The sequence below is a fragment of the Oratosquilla oratoria genome, chromosome 18 (genome assembly GCF_046742065.1).
Source record: "Oratosquilla oratoria isolate Oo_2021 chromosome 18, ASM4674206v1, whole genome shotgun sequence".
NCBI classification, from domain to species: Eukaryota; Metazoa; Arthropoda; class Malacostraca; order Stomatopoda; family Squillidae; genus Oratosquilla; species Oratosquilla oratoria.
In genome coordinates, this window is record NC_134794.1 from 63527134 (window position 1) to 63548948 (window position 21815).

Genomic DNA, 21815 nt, shown 5'->3' on the forward strand with positions numbered 1-21815 from the left:
GTATAAGAACACCAAAAAAATGGATCAATGAAGTGGTGTTTAGGTCTTCCGTATATACTAAATTCCTTCCACTGATCTAAAAAATATTTATTGCTATTCATTCATCTTTATATTTACTTGTTCATTTTTAGTAGTCATGTAGTTTGTCTCAATGATACAGCCATTTTCAATCTTCTTTTGATTTATACATGTTTCCATTAAGGCCATTCCTCTTAAAAACAGATTTTTTTTTTTTTTTTTGTGAAAATACTACAAGTGGAAACTCCTCAAAGGCCATTTGATTAATTAAACAGCAGTCATGATTTTTTTTTCAACCATCTTCAAAGTAGGATAATTGAAACATATTTATTTTTCTCTTTTTTATTTCTTCCTTTAATTTACAAGTGGAAGGCATTGCAGGACAAAAAAAGAAATGAGAGGCCTGGCTGGTAATGATCCTACCCACTTCGTGCGTCATTCAGGAGAACCGGCGCCATATTGAAAATTTCCCCAGTGATTCCCACAAACTCTAAAAATGTACAACAAACACTTCAACCACTTGAAAGACGAGGTGGCTTAGTTTTGACACTTAACTTGTTGCACAGGTGTTCTGTGTGTGTCTGTGTTTGTGTGTGTCTGTGTGCTGTACATTTGTGTGTGGAAGTGCTGTATATGTTTTGTAAGTGTGTGTGTGTGTATGTGTGTGTGTGTGTGTGTGTACATTTGTGTGTGGAAGTGCTGTATATATGTTTTGTAAGAGTGAGTGTGTGTGTGTGTGTGTGTGTGTGTGTGTGTGTGTGTGTGTGTGTGTGTGTGTGTGTGTGTACCCAAGTGTAAGAATGTTTTGGTGTATGTGATTGTGAATGTGCGCACGCAAGCCCAAGCGGCGCAGAAATATATATTTATATATATAAACTAGGACTACAAATGGGTTTAGCATGTTCTGGGTTGTACTACCATGGTTTGCCCATCCTTCCCATCCCCCTCTCTGATGTGTCGGGTGCCCTGACTAGTCCCGTCCCATGCACTGACCTAGGGTGCCGGGTCTCCTGCCCTGCCACAGCTCCATTCAGCCGAGGGCACTCATCCCAAATGACTGGAGGGCAGGCAACCACGGGATTCTCCACATACATAGAAGGAAGCGTGGGAGGGAGCAAGGGAGGGAGAGCGGTTACCAAGACCTGGAGCTAGGCCAGGTCAGGTGAGGCCATTTCCACCTGTCCGGATTCCCTCTCCATCTGGGTGGTGGCCAAGACCAACACTATCTCCACTTGCCCCTCTTCCACAGCTGCTGCTTCTCACTTCTTCTCCACCTGCTCCTCCTTACTCCCACAGTGGTTTGGCCAAGTCCCTCCCCACAGTACACAAAGAGGAATTCACCGAGCCCAAGCACCACGCAGGGCCGGGCTGGGGACGATCAGGTCCAACAGCACCTATGGTCGGCTGTGACTAAATCACCAAACCGCAACAGGTTGGGGGACAGAGGCCCAACAGCCGAGGCCTGAGTGCTGTGAATTCAGCCTACCTGGCTGTCGTGCGGGCACCGCCGGCAGTTGCGACGGTGCTGCAAGGGAGTCCATACCCGCCGCCTGGTCATGCTTCCACTACACAGTAATACCAAAGCCCCATAGTCGTTATTAATAGCAACCAATCTCGTTGTTAATGTCAGCAGCTGGCAGGACCCCCTCGCCCGCCCCCCGCCGTGCACAGCCCCTCGACCCCAGGCAGCAGCAACGACAGGAGAGGCGCGCCATGCGGAGAGAAGACACGGCACCCGAAGAGGACAACCATCATATATGCCAATGCCCTTGGCCCTGAACCCCATGCTTGTGCTACTACATTATCCTCCCTTCCTGTTCTCCATTTCCTCCTCCTCCTCCTCCAGGCATTCTCATCAAGGTCATGAACCCCAGCCCTTTGGATCAAAACATGACCTGGCTTGATGTGGAGACTTGGCTCCACGACTTTCTTCCTTTGGGGCCTCCAAACCCTTGCCCTGCCTTGCCCTTCCCTTCCCTTCCCTGCCCCAAGACACTGGTGCAGCAATGTATGGTTGTCCCCTTGGGCTGGCTCACCTGGTTTTAAGCCTCACGTTGCTTCCCGCCTCTTTATCACTTTGGTACACAGTAGTCTGTCAAACAACAACATGATTGCCTGCTAACATAGTCCTCTAAACTTTATTATAAACCACAGTGCAAATACAATAAATGTAAAGCAAGCAACACCCTACCATTAAGACATCACTGCTCATAACAAAGTGGGAATGAAAAATTACAAAATTTCTTATTCAAATCAAACTTACATGATTTAGAAATAAAAATGTACTTACGGGTACTCAAGGACCTCCTGTATAGTAGAGCAACATTTGACATGAGCTTTGTACACAATTAGCTTTGGACAAACATAAACGACTAACAAACCTGAGACAGTTGGAGATAAACAAGTCCTCTCCAACTGTGCATCTGCAAGAACTACGACTTCTAACTAACCAATTCTTACCTTAAACAATGTTTACATGTATACAAATATCACTCAGATTGAAAATGATATTTCCTAGTTTACTATGGTACAAGTGCTTGTACATTCCAAAGAATAGGAGCCAAGCAAGAAAGTACAAACAATTAGGTGTCATATCCAAAAGCTGGTCACAGACACTGGCTGCTTGTTTTTTTTTTTTTTTTGTAATTTTTTTTTTTTTTTTTTTTTAATATCTTTTTAATCAACATTTTTCCCCTTTTTTTAAAACACTTTTTTGTTTTTTTTTTGTTTTTTTGTTTTAAGTGTCAAGCGTCATACCTTGCCGGCACACAGACAAAAGGTAGTTTGGGAAAGGTTCCCCCCATCCACAAACAAACTGATTAATTACAAACTATTTCATCTGATGGCAGAAATCACAACATAAACTGACGAGGCTGTTCCACTGACAGCTCCTACCCGAGAAGTGAAACCCACCATCATCGATAGAGCCTTCTGACACTCCATCTGCCAATGCCCGTGGATGACGCAAAGTAGTTAGAGCGGCCGGGACCAACCAACCAACCACTAAGTCTTTCGTGCATCGTGGCTACGAGATGGTCAGATGGGAGTGCTATATCCGGCTGCTGACTCCACTGCGCATGTGTGTGCTGATGCGGGCAGGTGGTAGTACGGGAGAGGTCGTGGAGAGAAGGGAGAAGGCTCTATAACAAGAGCATGCGTGATGACCTCAGCATCTCATGGTGGCCGTCCTACCTGCTGGCTACATACCGTTGCTTGGCCCAGGACGACGCTGACGTTGGCGAAGCCGTTGGCAGCACCCACACCAAGGACGACTCGATTGCTGCAGGGCTCAGGGGTCACCTGAACCTTGGCAGCATGTGCGGCGCTCCCACCATGGGGGCACCCATCATGGGAGGACCGGCGAAGCCAGGAGCAATGGGGCCGTGACCGGGAATGGCTGCAAGTATAAAGAAGGAACGACATTCAAAATATCACATTCATTACACCAGGTCGGCTCACCTCCTGCGGGTCAGCAGCAGGTGAGGAACGGAAGAGGTAATGTACACTCAATGACTTAAATCTGTTCACCCCCTCCTCCCTCACTATCAGCACTATGGTGATAGTGAGAAACGGGAGGCAACTAGAGTTAAGTGGTTGATTGCACCACGCGGGCACGGCACCACACAGAGGCATCAAAGCAGAAAAAAGGGAGGAAAAAATATATATATATATATTGGTAGACAGTGCACTCACTACAAAGAGCAAAACCTTCAAAGACAAGGTTGACTTTAAGAGTAGAAAAGTTACTTGATGGGAGCAGTCCACGGACAGATAAAAGAGCAGAACAGCAAGACAGGATCAGAATGTCAACAGCACAGAGTACACTAGAGTCAGCCTAAAGAGAGCACATGTGCCAATAGGCCTTTGTACTGGCAACAACCCTCGGCACAATTAATTGCTTCTACTCTACACTTGCAGACCAGGTAGCAATGCTCTTACTGGGGTGCATGTCCATGTACACTCAAAAACAGATGACTGCATTGTGCTACTACTTTGCAGATATATAAACAAATCTATTTCATTACAATCACAGTGATAGTATAGGCTCATCAATATCATTCTTGCAATATTTCATTAACAAAAAACAAATATTCCACTACCTCCTGTCCTTACCATGTGACCAACGCTGTACAACCGGGGTCTTAAGTTCGTGTGCACCTGCGGTAAAGCCACTGGGAACAAATAGTTACAATTACAAACAAAAAACTTATAAATCAAATTTTTACTAAATAATTTTTTTTGTATGGGTATTGCAAGTATTTGTAAGTTATTGAATAACCATACAACACATCTGCTAACAGCACCACCTGCTTGTAATCAACTATTTGCTCCCAGTGGCTCGACAGCAGAGGCACGCGGACCTTCGACCCCGACCATACCAAAAAAAAATATGAAAAAAAGGAAAACCTTCTGCCTTTTCTATAACCTAAAATGACTGCACCCATTACTCCCCAACAGCTGTGCCTAACACAATTCATTTTCCTTTAGTTGCGCAATTCTTCTTTCGCCAATTGACCCTACATTTCTGGATCTATTTTGCACAAGCATCTTTGAAATGTGCTCCAAAAGAGATCTTCCCTTCTGATAATGATAAAAAACTAACCAACAACTAGTAACTCTGTGCGTAACTGACTGCTTATTGCCCCCCCCCCTCTCTCTCCCTTGGACCTGACAATTACATCCTCACCACACCCGAGCTTAACCCAAAACCTGCTGACTATCACTCCCGACTTAATAATCGTAAATAGATATAACATCTCTCCAGGATAATACCTTCCCTCCCATTTCCAACAAAACCAAACAAAAATAAATTTAGTTAATGAAACCATTTTGATCTAATGCTGAAGATTCTAATTTAGGTTGGTGCATTGTCTTTCCATTTCGTCTTTCATTTTTCCTTTTTATCACTAGGCTGTTAGCTTTGGTCTAAATTAAAATTGTAGCATTGGCTCAGAGCTTTAATACTTTTATGTGTTGCTACTACTGCCTGGGTTCTGAATCAGAGCATATCGTCATGACCTCTATTCTATTAAGAGATAAAGAATATATTGGATGAACCATTGCAACTGACTGGATCCCAAATGCAAGACTCATATGAGCATGAGTTCCGCTTTGTTCAGTTAGTGGTTGTCACTAACACGTTAACACACAAATGCACTTGGAAGTAAAATCTGGCTTCATTTCAAAATGCCAAAAAGTTCTTAATCCTTGTCTACAATGCCACATTGTAGGTGTTATGGCAAAAGAAATCCCAAATGCAAGGAACTGTTACTCTGTTTTCCATTTAGGCTGAAGTCCGATTCTAGCCACACTGTATGTGCTATGGCAAAAGAGCTCCCAACTGCATAGTTTTGTTATTGTAACCCATTTAGGCTGAAGTCAGACTCTAGCCGCCCCATCAATGGAAAAAATAATTTGGACAATTGCCACAATACCTGCAGCATGCCACAATATCTATGGAGTTAATCACGGGCCTACTGGTTAGTTAACACGAGTTTTGTTACCCATCTTGTTTCAGGTGCTTCCTATTGAAGCTAAATTTCCGAGAATTTTTGCAAGAGATCTGAATGACAAATACTTCGTTTAACCCTTTCTTCATCGAGGAACACTAGATAATTTTTGTTAGGGTAAACACCAAATGATAGTGATCAGCTGAGGAACAAACCCTAATTAGACTACTACCCTTGTTTGTCCAGCGCACATTCCTCAGCTTAACAAAATCATCTGGTGCTTGATACAAAAAGATCCGTGTGCCATAGTATTTTTTGGGTTAGTAACTAGTTACCAGGAGGGAAATCATGCGGAGCAGGCGGTTTTACACGAGATTATCAAGCACAAACACACGAGCAAGTGATTCCATAAACAGCAATTCCCAAGTTATTCCACTTGCATTTTGCAATGTATACATTTCAAGTAAAGTTTAGCTTCAACTACTACAGCAGGCAAAAATCTAATATGCAATAATACTCTTAACATTAACCTCCCCCTCAACACTGGTATTTCACCCCCTTCCACCCAAGGACACTCTAAGATTTTTTTCTTTCTAGCAAAATCTCCAGACAACTCCATTCTACCGAGGAGCTCGAGAGCCCATTTTTTCCAGAACGTGCCCCTCGGAAAATCATGTGTTAGCCAGATCAAAATCTGTAAAGAGCATTGGATCAAAGGGGTCAACAGTCTTCTTTCTCAACAAGGTGGACCCAAAATGAACGTGTCTTCCTCAGTCTATGATCCACCCCTGAATTGAATAATTAAAAGGTGCAAAAAAACTTTGAACACACCAATTAACCAATAATTACTCAATAATCTTCACCGGATACCATTGTGCTGAAGGGTTTCCATAAGAATGCAATGCAAAGCTTCAAGGGGAAGAGGATCGAATATCGGGTGTCAATTTACTAGCAGAGCAAAAATTATGGGGAAAATGAATAAAAAATTCATAATAGCATGAAAGGGTTTCAAAAAGGAACTTTAAAAAATTTGTAACATTACATCAATCACCATTAAGATAATGCACTGAAATGAACAAAATTGTCATATACTAAAGAATAGTTTTTCAAATTATGAACTAGTAATTACTTAATAATTGGAGAGAGAGAGGGAAGAAAAAAAAAAAAAAAAAAAAATCAATGCTTCCAAAATACTACGGTTTTATAAAACTGCTGCTTGAAGGTAATATATCGTGACATTAATAAGAAAAAGCAAAATATACAAGGCTCTCTTGGGGTGAGAATATTGGGAAAGAATGAAATCCAGACACAATGTGAAGAAGAAGAAAAAGAAAAAAAAAAGAAAAGAAAAAAAAATCAACTTGCCAATTTTCCTACGAGATAATCACTACATTCTGAAGTCAAAATACGGCAGAGGAAAGGAGAATGCCTATACTAGTGCTATGATTGAATCCACAAGATATCCCAAACTAGCCCTATAGCTTTTATAGATTTTGTTATAACAAACCCACATTTTTAACAAATGCAGCAATACATCTTGAAATTTATATGATGCCTTCCCCCCCCTCCCTATCTATATGGGAAATAAATAAATAAATAAATACACAAATAAATAAATAAAATAATAAACAAATAAATATTCATTAACAATTACTCTTCTATCCTCAGAGATATAATTACCTTAATGAGGTGGAGTCAGTGAGGTGGTGAAGGAGAGATTTCAGTAAAACAAAAATTATACGAATAAAGTGATAAGCATTCCTCTTAGACCAAAAATTATTTCCCTACCATAAAAAAGCTGCACGACTGAGAATAAGATAGATTTTTTTAGGCAATAGACATACTTTATCGTTTATATAATATTTAGCAAATGTCACTAAGCAAAACCTAGTGCACCACTTTCTGACAGAGGATGAATTCGAAGAATTGATACATTACTAACGAAACCATCCACTGTATTAAAATCATGAAATATACAGACAAATATGTACAGACCAAACAGTTCTTTGCAAAGTGTTCCCTCTCGGATCGTAAGAGGCGGGAAGAAAGGGACGCGGAGTGGGAATAGGCATCCTTCTCCTTGTAGCCCCACATGGGACATTCCTAAATGAAAAAGTAAAGGCATAAGAGGGTCTGGGAGTTTTCGGACCAGCACCCTAAGGTTTGGGTCTTTTAATGAGCGTGGATGTGGTACAGATGAGAGTATAAGGGAAGAGATAGGTAGTATGTTTGTGAGAAGAAAGATGGATGTTTGGCTTTGAGTGAAACTAAGTTGAAAGGGAAGGGTGAGTGTAAGTTTGGGAGTATAAGTGGGAGGTTATCAGGAGTGAAGAGAGGGCGAGGGAGGGAAGGGGTGGCTATTCTAGTAAGTGAAGAGATAGGTAAATGTGTAGTGGAGTGGAAGGGTTTCCTCAAGGATAATGTGGATGAAAGTGAAACTGGGAAAGGAGATGTGGGTCTTTGTAAGTGCATATGGGCCTGGCAGTGAGAAGAGTGTAGAAGAAAGGGAGGCCTTTTGGATAGATTGAAATGAGTGCATAGAGGATTTAGGGAAAAATGTCAATGTAATAGTACTGGGAGACCTTAATGCTAGGGTAGGAAATGGTCCAATCGATGGAGTGGTTGGGAAATGTGGAGTTCCAGGAAAGAATCGTAGTGGAGAGTTGATGGTGGAAATGTGTCTAGAAAGAGAGTTGATGATAGCAAATACAGTGTTTCGGAAGAAAGTCAAGCATAAGTACACATGGGAGAGGGTGGTGGATGGAAGGGTGGTAGATAGAGCGTTAATGGATTATGTAGTGGTAAATAGGATTATGATAGGAAGAGTTAAGGATGTACATGTGGGTGGGTGGGGGAATGTCAGATAATTTTTTAGTGGAAGGTAAGTTGAGAGTGGAGGATAGATGGAGAAAGAGGAAAGGGACAAAAGGTAGGGAGGTTCTTAGAGTGAACTCTTTGAATGAAAAGGAAAAGGAGTATGAAAAGAAGCTGAAGGAGTGGGAGGGAGTGAAGGATAGAGTAGAGCTAGGTGTGGAAGAGAAATGGGGATGGTTCAAGGAGGGAGTCATAAAGTGTGCAAGGATGGTGTGTGGAACAAGAAGGACAGGAGGAAATAGAAGAAAGGGTAGTGAGTGGTGGGATGAGGAAACAAAGAAGGTTGGAGAAGAGAAGCGAGCTTTCACAGATTGGTTACAAAATAGGACAAGGGAGTCATATGAGAGGTACAAAGAAAAGAAAAGAGAAGTAAAGCAAAAGGTAAAGGAGGCAAAGAGGAGAGCAGATGTGAAATGGGGTAAGAGTATGACAAAATTTTGAAAGTAATAAAAAGATGTTTTGGAAAGAAATTAAGAGAGGACGAGGAGGCAAATCAAGTAGAGAAGAAAAGGTAAAAGGTGCAGATGGAGAGATGATAATGGAAGAGAAGGCAGTAAGGGAAAGATGGGCAGAATATTTTAGGGAGTTGCTAAATGTGAAGGAGGATAGGGAGGGAAAGATAGCTGCAGTGGGAAATGCGAAGAAAATGAGAGTGATGAATGAGGAGAATGGAGGAGAAATAAGGAAGGATGAGGTGAAGGCAGTTGTTAAGATGATGAAAGCAGGTAAGGCACCTGGTCTGGATGGATGCCATGCAGAATGTCTAAAAAAAGGAGGTAGAGTGATGGTGGACTGGCTGGTGAGGTTATTTAATGTTTGCTGGAGAGAGGGTAGAGTGCCGGAGAACTGGAGGAGTGCCTGTATAGTTCCTCTTTACAAGGGAAAAGGGGACAAGTGTGAATGTAGTAGTTTCAGAGGGATTAGCTTAAGTGTAGTTGGGAAGGCTTATGGGAGGATCTTGATTGAGAGCATTAGGAGAGGAACAGAGGGAGTAATTGGTGAGGAACAGTGTGGATTTAGGACAGGTAGAGGTTGTGTAGATCAGATCTTTGTGGTAAGACATATGTGAGAAAGCTATAGGAAAGGGGAAGGATGTTTTTTGGGCTTTTATGAATCTGGAAAAGGCTTATGATAGAGTAGACAAAGGCACTGTGGGAGGTTATGCAGATACACAGGATAGGAAGAAAGTTTCTGGGAGCTGTCAAGAGTTTTTATGAGAGTAGTAGAGCTTGTATCAGGATTAGAAATGGAGAGAGTGAGTAGTTCGAGGTAAAGGTGGGACTTCATGAAGGATGTGTTATGTCACCCTGGCTGTTCAACTTATACATGAATGGGGTGGTGCGAGAGGTAAATGCAAGGGTAGTGGGCAAGGGATTGGAGATGGTTAAAGAAAATGGAGAAAAGTGGGAGGTGAGCCAGCTGTTGTTTGCGGACGACACTGCACTTGTGGCAGGATCGGAGGAGGGATTGAGGAAGTTGGTGACAGAGTTTGGGAGAGTATGTGATAGAAGAAAGCTAAAGATAAATGTGGGTAAAAGTAAGGTGATGAGATGTACAAGGGGTGAAAGTGGCAGTAGACTGGAAGTGAGCATTAAGGGAGAGCGACTGGAGGAAGTGGATAGTTTTAGATACTTGGGTGCAACTGTGGCAGGAAAAGGTGGAGTGAAGGTGGAGATAGAATGTAGATTGAGAGAAGCGAGTAAATGCCTTGGTGGATTAAAGAGTGTAATGAGGAATAGACATTTGGGAATGGATGCTAAGAGGAGACTGTATGAAGGAGTGATTGTGCCAACAGCACTGTATGGGGCAGAAACATGGAACATAAGAGAAGAAGAGAGGAGTTCGAATGTGTTTGAGATGAGGTGTCTGAGAATATGATGGGGGATTACTAGACTAGATAGAGTGAGAAATGAGGAGGTGAGGAGGAGAACAGGGGTGGAAAAGGAGTTGGGAGATAGGGTTGATGAAAGAATATTAGAATGGTTTGGACACATGGAAAGAATGAGTGAAGAAAGACTAGTAAAAGAGGTATGGAAGGCAGATGTGGAGGGAGTGAACATGAGGGGATGTCCTTGGATGAGGTGGATGGATGGGGTGAAGGGGGCTTTGGGGAAGAGGGGAATGTCTGTTGAGGAAGGACGGGAGAGGACAGAAGACGGGTGAATGGAGAATGGTTGTATATGGATGATGTGATTGCATGAGGTGGAATGGGCGAGCAAAATTTGATGCAGCCCGAAGGGATTTCTCCCCGTCTTCTCCTTTTATGTAATGGGGGGATGGAGAGGGGGGAGGGTTGCCAATTTAATGAAGCCGCCTTGCTGTGGATGTGCTGTGTCTTGCGACACTGCTTCTGACCCAGGGCAGTGGACAAGGTGCAGGGATGACCCGTCATCCAGGAGGTGCTAAGATGAGGGAGGGTGAATGGGTGTGGAGTGTATTCAGGGATGAAATGGATGGAAATGATTTTATGACTTTTCCTTTTTGGCTACCTCCCTTGTAATGGGGAAAATGCCTTGGTGTATGTATGTACATATATATAAAAGGAGAAGACGACGACACACACATAGAGAGACACCACCCCTCTGCTAGGATTACTAAATCAATATTCCCTCCGTAAGAAGAGGAAGAAGAAGGAAAAATAAAATAAAAAAAAACCCTCTCACTCACCAGCAAAATGTCATAAGAGGCTTTTTGTTGTTGGACAGCATTTATTTTGATAAGCACCTTTCAGTTGTCTAGCATTAAACAAAATGTGTCTTCTACACACTGTTTAATGCCAGACAATTTTGTACCCTTGAAGGGCCTACTTTCGTCTTTATTATTAGACCTTGTTTAATTATATCTTCTCCAACCCTTTTATTGGACAACAGGTTTCCCTCTCAGCTGAATAAACTGAAATGACAACTAAAACAGAAGGGTGAAACTGAGAGCATTAATCCTATTCCAAAAACTCGACACATACACACAAACGATGCAAAAATGTTAAAGAAAACACTGAAACAGACTGTGACTCACCAGATCTGAACAGGGTCTGGGAATGGAGTCATGGGAAGTGGACTTCAACATTAAGAAATGTAGCATAATGAAATTTAGAGAAGGATGAGGAAGAGGAAAAAAAACAGGACAATTGGTGAAAAGGAAGTAACAATTGTGGGATCTGAAAAAGACCTGGGGATGATCATCACAAAAGATGTGTCTCCTGACAAACATATAAACAGAATTGTCGGCAAAACCTATAACTTGCTAAGATCAATGAAGGTGGCTTTTACTTACTTGGATGAAGAAATAGTAAAGAAAATACTAGTCACACTGATAAGGCCTAAATTGGAGTACGCAGCGACACAAGGAAAATTGAGAGAATCCAAAGAACTATGAAGATGGCCCCAACACTATCAAAAATGTCGTATGAAGAAAGATTGTCAAAACTAGAACTACCGACTGGAACAACAAAGAGAAAGAGGAGACTTGTTGACCATCTTCAGAAAAAAGGTCTCCTGCCAGCATGCTCCGCCTTTGTAATCCTTTGTAGTGTGAAAGTCCTTGACAGAGATGACTTACTAAATTGGGATAAGCAAAACACAAGAGGACATGAAAGGAAACTAAAAAAATGACAGTTATGGAAGAGACATGGAAAAAACAGCATTCCCCAGAGTGGTGGATTTTAGAACATACTAGACAAAACAATGTGTGCCAAAAAGAATACATGAATTTAAGAGCAAATTGGATATGGCAAGATACCGAGACGGGACACCATGAGTGTAGCTCCCCTTCCAGTTAGATACAACTAGGTAAAAAACCCAAGATAAACACGTACATCGAAAAAACTACCCTATCAACTATATTTTTTGTAGTTGTACATATGTTACTCCTGGATTCTGTGAACCGGTTTGATCACATGAATTTTATTGTATAATGCGAGTAGTGTGATGAATCATACATATGGTAGCTCAAACTGCACGCAAAAAGTCGACTCGTACTGAAGTGGTTAACTGTACAGCCTTTCAAGACTTTTTCCACCCTCATGAAGGTAATTTTTTCAGCTTTGAAGAATGTCAAGGTCTTGGAGTTTTAAAAAGGGAAACAGCCATAAAAGAATAAAATGACAATCAAAATACTATATGGAAATGAACTTCATTCATGTAGGACAGTAACCAATTGAAATAAAACAAAATTTACTGAGCAGTGAATAACCTACAGAAAGACTATGCAGTTCAAATAAACTATAGAACATTTGTGGTATTTGTGGAATGGACAAAATTCCTAAACATGATGAAACGGTAGGGAGAATGTAGGTGCAAGGAATAAAATGGACAGGAACTTGCTGTGATGGCAGATCACAACATGAATGGGGGGCAATTAATCAATGAAGTATATGCAGCAAATATGACAAATGATTCAGTTTAATATTGCAAACTCCCCCTATCTTGGGTCTATGACAGCACCCTTTACAGAGGACTTGGTAGTATGGAATTTAACGAACCATACTATTGGTCCAACTCATCGTGTCAGGGTTTGAACCAGTCATCTTGACCTACATCACAAGTAGCATCAATCTAACCCTCTTGACCAACGAGCATCTGCAGCAAATATGGATCAAAATTAATTCTAGTGCCAGAAAAGGAATTTAGAGATGGTGACCAAAGGAGAAACAATATTTATGAAAGTGGAGATAAGCAATGGTTTTGTATTCTGTCAGCAATTACCTTGCTGAAGAGATGAAGTCTAATGCAAGGAAAGGAAGGAAAGGGAGGAGAAGAGAAGGGAAAAGAAAAAAGGAAGGAAATAAGATGGGGAACCTGGAGGGGAAAGAAGTTTAGGAACATGGAGGTGCTATTCAGTAGTTCTAATACGAATAATGGGGGAAAATAAGATTCAGTATGGCTATCTGCCATTAGATACAGAGCCACACTCTTGGAATTTCATCAACAATAGCCAACACTTAAATCCTTGAGGACAAAACTGTAACAAAGAGGCAGTCAAATATGCTTCTCTCATCAACTTGCGTGTGTGTGTGTGCACGCACATGTGAACACAAATGGACTAAATCCACTAAACTTTGTAATGTTATGGTGGTTCACCAATTTTATGATGGTAGACTTCTTTGAGCAAAGAATCTGCATCTAGCTTTGTTTCATGACCAACAACAAAGCAGCAGAAACTCACAGACTGTTTAAAGAAGCATTCAGCGACTGCAGTTTCCTTATAATTAAGGTTTTCCTGGTACAAGCATTATAAGGAATGACCATAATAAAAACCTAGACAGGAAACTGAAAAAGTATGCAAAGATATCTTTACAAGCTATATAGCGACTTTTGCAATATTGCTGAACCCTAGTAAAAGGGAATTAAAAGTGTGCTGAATCTGATGTGTAATGACCACAAATATCAACTCTGATGATAATAGTCTGCTGAATCACAGGCTTATGATTATCACCTATACAGCAGTAGTCATCATATTAGAAGTCTTCCACCTCAAGTCAGGGGTGGGGGCTTGGTGGTTGCCTAGCATGCAGCAGAGGTTTTATTTCTCCAAACAGCAATGTTCAAATGGAATCCCTTTGTTCCAGTCAACCTGTTCATGGAGTTTTGCTGGCAAGCTTTGAAATGGCTGTGGATGACCATCTACCCCAAATGTTCATAAAAGTAAAAAAAACAAGTTGGTTTCTTCGTGACAGAGCAAAGCAGTTCCAAACATATTCTTTTCTCATTCATGCTACTGACCTTACCAAGCCAAGAAAAGATGGAGGAGGGGTGGTGAATGGGTGTGGAGCATGTGAGGATGAAAAGAGTGTGAGTGGATTTATACGTTTGATTTTGGCTACCTCCCTTGTAAGTGGGAAAAGCCATTGGTATATACTCGTACTATTGACCTGAACAAACCCACAAGGTTACCTGGGATGCATAGGACTGAACAAAAATGCTGGAACCATGGCAATTGTGCCCACAGGACATATGGAGGCAACCATAGAAGCAAGATTGAAATATGGAAATTGTATTTGTTTGTGGGGAATAGGGATGGGAAAAGGGGATATAAAGGGGGAACAAGGAAAAAGGGGACATACAGGGGGGGGCAAGGGAAGGGAGAGAAAAAGGGGGGGACAAGGTAAGGGGAAAGAAGGAAAAGGATTGCATGTCTCAGTGCTTTACTGTCTGCAAGATACCTTTTCTAAGTATGTGACCTTTGTATTGCAAACCCTTTTGCTGCACATTATACCTTGTCTGGTCATAGTGCACCTGGCTCATGTAAAGCCCATGGCATTTTCGACAAGTGAATGCGAACTGGGGGATATTGTGCACCAAAGACATTTACAAACAAAACTACATTTAACCTAGTCAGGACCTTTACTACAATTACACTGGTTGTACATGAGGTGCAGAACCACCTGCCATTACTAAAATAGCACATTTATACCCTCTTCAACTATATTATCAAGGCTACTTATACAACCATATCTACTTAAAAAAGTTATGTATAATTTGATCTGAAATATTGGTCTCATGGGCAAACTACTTCCCTAGTTTATATTATTCAACCATTCATATCCTTTGATGTACACATGGGCATAATGATAAGAGGTACAATAAGACCATACATTGTAAAATGCAAAATATCATTATCACATTACCCCACCCTAATATAAGCTAGTGACACCGAAACGGTCCTACATCAATACAACTCCGACATCTTCCCAGAAATCTATGCAAGAACCCAAGGACCACTGCCAGCTACCAAAGGGTTGCAGATTCCCAATCAGCAAAACACAATACAATTATTAATACACACTTAATGAAATTTATTTCACCAACCAGACAATAAGCATTGTGGCATGCAAGCCACAGGCTGTCAAGTGTGAAAGGTGGTGACCAAATTGCCTGACATACAATGCTTTTGGTCTATTGCCGTTCTAATTAAATTTTGACGGAAAATTCAATACTTTATGTGCTAGTGTTAACTCGCTTAAAAACACTTTTCAGCACTTGTATGTTTCTTATTTTGTTCATAGGAACCACGAAGTTTCAGTAAGTAATAAAACTACCTCGATTATAACATACTGTCTAGCCCATTATGACCTGCTTCAGGTTTGTAGGTCATCATACAGAAATGTGTTCTTCCATTTTAGTTCTGCCCAACAACTTTTTTTTTTGGGGGGGGGATAAAAATAAATAAATAAAAAATAAAATAATAATAAAATAAATATATAATAATTGAGGGCCTTTATTTTACATGTTTATTCCATCCTCATTCATCAACGGGTTAAATGAAGTCCTCATATTAGTTCTGCCCCCCCCCAACAAAAATAAATAAAAATAAATAAATAACAATAATGGAGAGCCCTTATTTTACATGTTTATTTCATCCTCATTTAGCATATTAAACTCCTCACTCATCAAAGGGTTAAATGAAGTGTAAACTTGTCTTCTAATATCACTAGAAACTTCCTTATATCTCATATCCCAAACTAATTGTAACAATTCGGCCTCTGTATAGTATATTCTAGCCAGAGCTCATAAATTCATGTTACCACTCACTAACAGCCTAAGTGACATAGATAATTAAAATCTTAATTGCCATACAAATAGAAAAAATAACTTTTCTATTTAATTGGCACTTAAAGGCCCAACATAACCAAACCATGCTATAAAACATTGATTTTCACCATACACCACAATTTCTTATGGGTACTGTACTTTGCATGCAAATAGTTCCTCTTCTACACAAATGTACGATAAACAACGACAAACAACGAAAAGATTTTGAGTGATGTGGTAAAAAAATTGCCTACCTTTCCAAGAGCTAAATTCACAACACAAAACTGGATCATACACAACACTATAAGAATGTTTAATTTCCCCAGTAGGAGGCAATACATAATACAAAACAGAGGATCGCAAGACAAATTCCCCATTCAATATGCATTGTTCCTGCTCTTAACTGAGGTTATCAGAAAATATAAAAGGGAATCAAGAGTTGGGAAAGCCAGTATTTAAGCATACACAACAAAGATCTAATGCCAATGTACACTGTAGGCAGTCAATAAACAAATACGTAAGAAAGTGAGAAAGACTGAATATTCTAATGTATGCAGACTACAACAAAGAAAATATAAATGTAGGCCATGGAAAAGAAACATCCTTGTGTTCACAAGCGGAGCAAGACAAGTGGTACTGTAAATTGATGCCAGCAAGAAACTAAAAACACAAGAATGATACAACAATTTGGTTGAATAATGTTACAAAATTGACAAGTGGGGATGTGGACAGGGTGAGTATGGTTTCGTGGGTAACTTCCGTAAGTAAGGAAGTAGAGTTCTCCGTAAGCTGAATATAACATATATAAACCATCAGAAACAAACCATAGCAATGAAGCATGATGGATGCACGGCAGGAAGGCTGAATGTGAAAAATAAGTATTACAAAAACCGATTTATCAAAAGTAAGTAGGGACATGAATACGGTCCCGGGACCGAGAAAAGACACAAGCTCACACTCCCACCCTCCCTTGTACTTACTCGTTAACACAAAATACAAGTTATTTAAATAAGATGATTTAGTTAATTTGGCATACTGAGAATGGACTAAATAATTAAGCTGTATATGGGAAACATGAAAAAGAACTTTTATCTAAGCATAGTGGTACAAAATGAAAGTTAAAGGTAGACAAAAATTATCCTAACATGATATATGAGAGGGAGAGAGAGAGGAGAGAGAGAGGAGAGAGAGAGGAGAGAGAGAGGAGAGTGAGAGAGTGAGAGGAGAGTGAGAGAGTGTGAGTGTGAGAGAGAGAGAGAGTGAGAGAGAGAGAGAGAGAGAGAGAGAGAGAGAGAGAGAGAGAGAGAGAGAGAGAGAGGAGAGAGAGAGAGAGAGAGAGAGAGAGAGAGAAACTGCCCTACCAAGACCTTGGCAAGAAAACAAGACCCTACATATACCAAGGGTGATGAAGTGCTTACACCTAACCAAAACCAAACTGAACTATATTGGCAGGAGGTGGACTGGCTTGGTTGTAGGGTACCCCACTACCATCCCTCTATTTATATGCAAAAGTTTATTAAAAAAGTTATTAATACAGGAATTTCTGGGACATGTTACTCAAATTTTTCACCATCCAAACCTCCTTCAAATAACTGTTTAAGAAAATGGGGTTTAGTATTGTTTCTGGTATTAACTCATGGTATGAACACAAACAATTGCTTTCAGAACTAGCCACAGATTCTATAGTGTTTGGAATTAGTTGGCCTACCTGTTTTTAATGGCAGTTCTAAAATTCAATATTATTATAAATACAGCCCTAATATCTGGCCATAATCATTATTTTGCATCATCAAAGGACTCAAACCCAACCACATATTTAACCTTATCTTCACATTGTACCAAAATACAAGCCAGTTAGAATTTCTCAAGAAGCACTTGCGGTGGAAGAAGTAATAAACAGTACGAAGAAACAACCCCAATTTATTTATGTATTTTTCACATAGAAGCAACTGGAAGCAGCCTATGGGGGATGGGGTGGGTGTCAGTAATACCATAATACACAATTAATACTGCAAAGCAATTGGCTTAGACTGTAACAGCTTTATCATGTTGGGGGAATATCCATTCAAGGAGAATGCAAGTCTCAATGAGAGCAGTTGCATACTAATCACCTGCAAGTTCCTACAATCCACTATAATCCCTACCTTAGCCCACTTCACCTAAAGTAATTTCTAAGAATATTTAAGGCACTGCCTGTATATACCATACACTAAGAATCCCTAATACACAAGCAAAAGGTGGTTGAATTTGAATCAAGTGGAATGTGCAAGCTCTCCTGAGACTGGAGTCAGCTCACAGCTAGTTGATGGTTCCAGAATATCTTGTTCTCCAACAGTGGTGATACATGACGACATCCACTCAGAGATGGAGTAAAAATTAGTCATTCAGAACATCCACAGCATGAGGAGATTGCTAACCATAATCGTCTTAACAGCGAATCCTAGAACCTCCAATCCCTGATTAGCCACAGTCTAGGAAATGGAAAAAACAACCTCTAATCCCTTTTACTGTGATCTACCCCTTGTCCTTTCCTTGTTCTCATGCTGTATATTGTGACAATCTATTTTGGCATGCTTTCAAATAACATGTCAATTTACTCACCACAGTACATACAAGTTACAAATGACCACTTGCAATTTCTTTCTCGTTTTCTGTATCTGCTAACTTGTGTTTGTCAACTCAGTGAGGTATCTTCACATTTCCTCCAAATTTTCTACTAATTTCTGCAACAGAAGTTTACACACAATTTTCACAAATGTGAAACACCACTTTTTGGCCCAAACCTTGCTTTTACGTCCTTACAGAAGTCCAGGTAATCATACTAATAGCAGCAAAAACACAATCCCATCCCAAGTTCTCTACTCTCAACTTTATAACACTACAGATCAATACATGACACACCTATCTCAATGTCAACGTTGCTAACTGAAAGTCCTCTGAAATATTCATCATGGTAAAAAATTAAACTTCATTCTCTATTATATATCTCCGTAGTTATGTCTGGAAACCAATCCCAATCAAAAAAGAATGCTCATCACTTTCTTGGTTCTGCTACTCTTCTCAATTCTCTTGTTTATCACCTCTACCATATCACTTCAGCGTGATGTGTTGTGCTTCCTATGAACAATGAAGTATTCCTCTTTAACTGATGCTGTAAATTGGCCTTCAGGTTTTCCTTAAAATATCAAAACATGTAATTTTCGCAGGAAAATTAATTTTTCCCTGATACAAACCTGAGGTACTCCTTACACTAGGATACCTTCGCGTAGCACGAATATTTCTACTGCGAAATTAAAATCCTCACTCTGTGGGTCTGGGCAACGCTTATCCTCAGTAAGGGGCCCCATTGGGGTAAAGGGGGGGGGGGGGCCTTGCCCTCCACCACAAGTCTCGCACACTATAACCATTCTCTGAGCCAGGTATGAATTAAGCACAAGGTTTGTCAGGCAAGGAGAAGGAACTGTTTAGAGGGGTGGTTGAGGAGGGCCATTAACCACTTCAGTACGGGACTTAAATCTCGCGGGCAGCAGCCAATGCCAGCCGTATGACGTAACGTAATAATATTCGCATCATAAAATATAGTCGCCGCTTATATCGATCGTTCTCTCTTTCACCCGCGAATTTTGAAAACCACAGAGAATGGGATTCAGGGCACATTTGGGAGAATGTAAAAACACAGGGGCGACTACAATAAATATAATCGAGACGCCGATATGGCAGCGTCGCGAATCCACTTGCTCCTCATGACGCCTACGTGTGCGGCACCGTATGGAAGGGGTTAAAGGTAAGGAGTACCTCAGGTTTGTATCAGGGAAAACTTAATTTTCCTGCGAAAATTACATTTGTTCCGAAGAATACAAACTCCTCGGTACTCCTTACACTAGGAGACTCGGACTTAGGAGGGAAGGAAGTCGTTATCTAGCCTGGGAAACCGCTGTAAGGAAAATCTAGTGTGCTAACACTATGTTGACCAGACCCCTATACATTCCCCTCACTTTGAAGTGCACCCCTTTCTGTTCCCTGGAGTGGAGACAGACAGGTTATAATCACTTTTGTACCACTGAAGGGCTTGAATTGATTCCCTTGGAATGCTTGAGAGCCCGCGGGTGAGGTAAAGGAATGTAAGAGTATGAGAAGGACTTTGGAAAGTTATCCCTGCAGATGCCGAGCCAGAACCTGGATGAGTTGTCAGGGTCGGCTGTGTGCTCTTGAGGAGGGGTATATCATTTTCAGGACTTCTTGGGCGGCCACTAAAGATTCCCGCATAACTTCTTTGAGGTAAAAGGAAGTGAACGTATTCTGGCTCTTCCATATACCTGCTTGAAGAACCTGGTTGACTGACAGATTCTTTCTGATGACTAGGGAGGTCCTGCGTCAGGGGCAAGCCGCGAGCGACCACATCCGGGAAAAATGTCATACAGGAGCGGTGGCCTGAGGCGCATGTCCGTCTACGCTAACCGTCCTGGTTGAAGGAAGAGGACAACTTGGCCTGAGAATGACTCGAAGTGGACGTTGTACCACCTTCCTGGCTACTACGCTTGGGAGGAGCGACTGTCGAGTTTCCGGGATGGGTCGAGGGCAAGTCGCAAGCGACCTCATCCGGGAAAAATCTCGTACAGGAACGGTAGCTAGAGGCGGCCTGAGGCGCATGTCCGTCTACGCTAACCGTCCTGGTTAAAGGAATAAAGGACAACTTGGCTTCCTGTCTACTACGCCGTGGAGGAGGGAGAGAATTGCTCGTCTCCTCTGAAGCCGTAGTCCGCCTTCTCTTGTTTTTGGGGGGTGAAGAGGGAAGCCATTTTCTATGCTTGCGCACCTTTTCCCCTGCATGTGCTTTCCTGTGAACATGAAAGTACACGGAACACTGACTATCATCTCACTGAATGCACGTCTCACACAGGGATGAAGGTGAACACTTAAGAGCCATACACTTGAAACACCAAATGTGAGGATCCACTTGGGCTGGCGGTAAGGGGGGTGAGACAAAGGTATCTCCCTTCGACAAAGGTATCTCCCTTCGGCGAAGGGACACAACCTATCTTGAACCACAACAATACTGGAACCAGATTCCATACTTACAGTGAAGGGTAGGATACCCGGTGGCGGTTAAGGGAATAATACAGGAAATGGAGAAGCACTTAATAATTCCAGGACACAGGATGGCGTAGGGAAAACCCCGATGAAATTGAAGGACGACGAACTCCTTAGCGTCCTGGGAGTGAGCTGGCGACAACCGAAGCGGGTTGCTTGATTTTCGGCCCAAATGTAAACATAGAACTGTTGAGTGATTAACGGTTCGCTGCCGCGCTAATAATGGAGTTTGACTGAGAATCGGCCCATTAAGGGGGAAACCGATAAAAACTAAACATGTATAGTAGAGAGATGTTAACGCGGTCACTACTGCGAAGAGAATGGTTATAGTGTGCGAGACTTGTGGTGGAGGGCAAGGGCCCCCCCCACTTTACCCCAATGGGGCCCCTTACTGAGGATAAGCGTTGCCCAGACCCACAGAGTGAGGATTTTAATTTCGCAGTAGAAATATTCGCGCTACGCGAAGGTATCCTAGTGTAAGGAGTACAGAAGAGTTTGTATTCTTCGGAACAAAAGGGTATATGTTCTTAATTGCCAATGAAGAAAATGTTTATTTTGTTCCATCTAGCCTCACCCTCCATTATAGTCCTTTCATTACATTTTTTTTTCAATTGAGCATTAGTAGGTTTTTGCAACTGCAGACTGTGCAGCCATGGCACAGGTTTCACCTCTCATCATTTGTCTAGATTGCATAAAAAAAGTAAAAATTTCAGGCATAAAGGCAGCAAGCATTCCAAAAAACATTTTTTAATGCAAAAATTGAAGAACCTCAGCATTTCATGCTCTCCATGCCATGCTTTTCAGACTCCCGTAAACCATTTATGTTAAATCTCACGCAGAACCAAGCAAGACT

At 41.3% G+C, this 21815-nt stretch overlaps 1 protein-coding gene across 7 annotated transcripts in view; it reads right to left on the minus strand.

The window, feature by feature from the left end:
* Positions 1-738: 738 nt before the first annotated feature.
* The window catches only part of LOC143035337 (BUB3-interacting and GLEBS motif-containing protein ZNF207-like), a 62905-nt gene continuing 41828 nt past the window's right edge, over positions 739-21815 (minus strand). For 2 of the 7 annotated variants that reach the window (XM_076202303.1, XM_076202299.1), the window contains 3 exons: positions 7464-7571; positions 4119-4190; positions 739-3415 (listed from right to left, as the gene is read on the minus strand). In XM_076202303.1, coding sequence (XP_076058418.1) covers positions 3315-3415; positions 4119-4190; positions 7464-7571 — 281 coding nt within the window. In that variant the 3' untranslated portion in view covers positions 739-3314. The remainder of the gene's footprint in view (positions 3416-4118; positions 4191-7463; positions 7572-21815) is intronic. The other 5 variants (XM_076202300.1, XM_076202304.1, XM_076202302.1 and 2 more) reach the window with 5 other exon arrangements.